The 4,230-nt window shown below is 46.7% G+C and overlaps 1 protein-coding gene across 2 annotated transcripts in view; it reads left to right on the top strand.

Moving 5' to 3' along the window:
* Snx9 (sorting nexin 9) overlaps positions 1 to 4,230 on the top strand; it is an 85,992-nt gene that overhangs the window by 40,844 nt on the left and 40,918 nt on the right. For both annotated transcript variants that reach the window (XM_026787459.1, XM_013352356.2), the window contains exon 4: positions 927 to 1,052. In XM_026787459.1, coding sequence (XP_026643260.1) covers positions 927 to 1,052 — 126 coding nt within the window. The remainder of the gene's footprint in view (positions 1 to 926; positions 1,053 to 4,230) is intronic.

The following is a 4,230-nucleotide window of genomic DNA, read 5'->3' as shown; positions in this document are numbered from 1 at the left end:
CTCTGCTGCCCTGGACCTGACAGCCCAGTGGGGGGGCTCTGCTTCTCTGTCTGTGTTCTCTTGTCTATGGTTGAAAATGAGAGGTGGAGAGTCTTAAACTCTCTGGGAAATCAGTAGCTTTTTTTCCCTTCAGAAATGCGTGTTCATGCACATGCCGTAGATTTGTTCATACAAGGCCAGCCGTTTAGAGGCCCCTGAGCACGGTTTGAAAGTCTGAGTTTCAGATCCTGTTCTGGCTGCATACACTGCACATGTAAGATCCTAAACTGGACAAGACAGAGAAATCCAAGGATTTAGGTTGATATTGGTATCCTTTTTATTTATAGAATTCTGTTTGCCTCTAAAGAGGAGTAGTTTCAACTTTTTTGTGTGTCTTTCAAGACTATACCAGAAACGGACCTATCCAACAGGCTAAAATTGGCCAGAACATGGATGAACCAGCAGATCATTCTTCAGCAGGATATGATAGATTCTGTGAACTAAAATAGGCCATGTTCTGAACTATAAAGCATTTTAATGTGACTAAAAGAAGAGAATTAGGGGTAGAACTTAGTGCCACACTGTTTGACTTCTAGCACAATCACCCGACAGAGAGAGAGAGTAGGTAGATCAGTCATAGAGTGCCTCTTGGACTATAGTGAAATTTAACTCCAAACAATAACACAAGGATTGCTAGAAAATACCAAAGTGCTTGAAAATTAGTCTAAGTTGTACATAAGTCAAAGAAGAAATCTCAAGAAAAATTTGTTTAAAGTAAATACAAATGAAATTACATCTTATCATCAGTGTAGTGAGCAGCAGAAACCGTCCTTAGAGGGACATCTGCAGCGCATGGAGCGTCTGCCGTGATAGACGCCACTTGCCGTCTCCCATAAGCTCTCACTGCAGTGCAATTCATGAAACGATGGCTTCTTTCTAACGTGCAGATTTTACCCAGTGATGGAAAAGATCCGTTTTCTTGTGGAAATTCTGTGGCGGACCAAGCTTTCCTCGATTCCCTCTCAGCAAGCACTGCTCAGGCCAACTCGTCTTCTGCCAATAGCAACAGCCAGGTACGTCCCTCCTCCTGTGGCCTGGACTGGCTTTCCTGAGACCGAGCTTAAGTGGAAGCTGTGGTTCAGCCTTGCTGTCATTGCTCCCCGAAAGCAGCATCAAAGCTGTGGGGGGTGCTAAGGGGGGGTGCCGTTGGGGGGGTGTGCCATGGGGAGGTGCCATGTGAGGGGTGTGTGCCGTGGGGTGTGTGCCATGGGGGTGGTGATGTGAGGGCTGTACGGCGTGAAGGGGATATCGTGGCATGACATTGTGTGGCATGAGGGGCTGAGGCATGAGGGATATATGACGTTCCTGCTGGGAATTAACACAGACCTCACCTGAAATGCCTGCTGAAGACTACAACACTAAAAACAAAAATGCAAGATAGGGTGTTAAAATTTGCTTTTGAGAGTATCAGGATTTGAATACAACCTCCCAAAGGCCAAATATTCCCCGAAATGAGGGTCTATAAAGAAGGAAGGAAACTGATAGAAGCGGCCAGTGTCTGTTTGGCCAGACCAGGGCTTTGTTACCTCTTGTCAGGCACTCGGGCACTTACTTATGTGCTAGTGCTGCTGGCTGTGAGTGCGCCCAGTGTGCGCTTGTGTTTTTAAGAATGTCCATATTTTCAACATCACATGGTGGTGCGTGCCTTTAATCCTCACACTCACACTCGGGAGGCAGAGGCAGGTGGGTCTGTGAGTTCCAGGCCAGCCTGGTCTACATAGCAAGTTCTAAGCCAGCCAGGACTGCATAGTTAGACTCTGCCTCAAATACAAAATAAGAGTGACAGAAGGAGTACATATCATATGTTCTGTTTTCTTTCTTTTTTTTTTTTTTTTTTTTTTTTTTTTTTTTTTTTTTTTTTTTTTTTTTTTTTTTTTTTGGTTTTTCGAGACAGGGTTTTTCTGTGGCTTTGGAGCCTGTCCTGGAACTAGCTCTGTAGACCAGGCTGGTCTCGAACTCACAGAGATCCGCCTGCCTCTGCCTCCCGAGTGCTGGGATTAAAGGCGTGCCATATGTTCTGTTTTCTATTACTTGTTCCTACTTGTTCCTACAGTCTCCAGAGCTTCATCTGTAGAAGTGAGATTTAGCTCTGTGAGTAACAAAACAGGGAAATGTAACAGACCCTTTGGTGGTGTGAGTTGAGTGGTCAGGTGTTCACATGAGAGGCTGTTGTATCCTCTGGCCTCTTTGGGAGAAACAGTTACATCTCCCTCAGTCATTCCCATCCCAGTGTCCCAGCTGGGTAGGGCAGTGCTAGCACGGTGCTTGCTTCCTCCTTCACTTTCTAGTCCACAGGCAGCAGTTACTGAATGTTTAATCAGTGAGAAATGTCTGATGCTAATTACTCGTGCGGATGAGCTGAAGAGAGAAACACCCTCTCTAAACTCCCCCTGTTGTGAACAGTAAATGCTAACTTTCCATTCAGTTTCTCGTATACCTCAGGGAAAGTCCTGCTCTGGAAGGCCCGGCAGGGGAGCCAAGCTGCAGCAGGACACGCAGTGTTCAAATCAAGCTGCAGCAGGACACGCAGTGTTCAAATCAAGCTGCAGCAGGACTCGCAGTGTACAAGTCAAACTGCAGCAGGACACGCAGTGTTCAAGTGAAGCCCTGGGAGCTCTCCACAGGTGTAATGAGGTGGAGCCTTGAATACACACAGGACCTCTCCTTTAAGACAGTAACATAAATCGTGGGGTGGCTTCTCGGTGGACTTACCAACTAGTAACCTATTGACTGTGTTGAGCTTTAAGTGCTTTTGGAAGGGAACAGTAAGCTGTGGGAGCTGGAGCCCACTCATTGGTATCTTACACTTCAGTGTCTCCTTTGTAAACTAGTTTGCTAGTGTGATTGAAATGCCAAGCAGAAATCCACCTTAACAAAAATAAGTCTCAATCATAGTCCACCTGCAGGGTCTGACCCAGCTCAGATGTGAAAAGTCATGGTGGCCATGGCCTGTCTTCCTGTGTCGGCGTGAGAGAGGTCATCTAATCACCTAAACTCAGAGATGAGACAGGTTCAGCGTGTTCTCCCAGAAGGCACCTGTCCTGCTCGGGCTGCATGTTTAGTTATCAGCTGCAGGTGCTGGCTCTAGGTGCCCTAGGATGTCCACGGGAAGCAAGATACAGCAAACTCATCATTGCGCAGCCAGCAGCTGCCACTAGAGAAGCCCACATGCCTGGTCTGGACTGTGTCTTACACCATAGTACCCTGAATGACCATGGGAGCTTAAGGACTAAATGGGCTCAGATCAGACGTTCTGTGTGAGCCTGCAGCACAGATGACATGCTATGTTTCATGTTACATCACATCAAGATACAAGTGTCTGGGCAGTCATTGCTGAGACCAGGGGACACCTGGACTATCTGGGTGACAGTCTTTTCCCATTACATTGCATTTTATCCTCTGTCCAGAAAGGAATCTGCGTGGAATGAATTTGACGCTACTCACTGTCCTCCTAACAGCCTGCTGCCTGCTGTTAACGTGGCCGGAACCACTGCTCTTTTCCTCCTGTGTGTGCAGGCTTGGCTTGCTCCTGTCCCATCATCAGCTGAGCTGTAGCTACCTGGCTACCTGATGCAGCTTTAGAGTTCAGGACCAATGTAGAATTCTTTCTCTTTAATTGCTGATGTTTTATGGCTGCTTCAGAGCAGCGAATGAGTTGTCCTCTTCCTTCTTTTGCATAGCATCGTGACCTGAAGATTCATGTTGATGGGCTCGGTGCAGTTAAGCCCACTGAGCTCTGCCGTTTTCTCTGTTTGTGGTTGCCTCCCCGGGAGAACTCCTTCAGTTGTTTCCCTACATTGAGTAGATTTCGGGGCTCCCTTACTCTGACTGGGTCAGCCTCAGTTGGCTAATTTTTTTCTCTTTGATATGGGTCATGTTTTCCTGCTTCTTCATTCCTGGTAGTTTCCTTATTGGATGCCAGACTTTCTGATTTTTCTTTGCAGTGCTAAGTATCTTGCACCCTCATTAATATTTTGAACCTAATGATATATGTAAGTTGTTTTTAAATGCCCATTTCTCTTTGGCTTTAAGCTTTTCTAAGTGTGAGCAGAGGAATATTTCACTTAGGGGTATCTTTGCCCTGCTGCTGAAGGGAACCCTTGCGTCCACTGTGCACTGTGAGATGCTCTGCTGTGTTAGGATTGTGCTCTGCATCTCCTCTCCTGGTCCTCCTCTGGCTTACAGAGATTC

This window comes from Microtus ochrogaster, linkage group LG9 (assembly GCF_000317375.1).
Source record: "Microtus ochrogaster isolate Prairie Vole_2 linkage group LG9, MicOch1.0, whole genome shotgun sequence".
NCBI lineage: Eukaryota > Metazoa > Chordata > Mammalia > Rodentia > Cricetidae > Microtus > Microtus ochrogaster.
The sequence above is the reverse complement of the archived record's forward strand: the minus strand, read 5'-3'. Positions and strand labels throughout refer to the sequence as shown.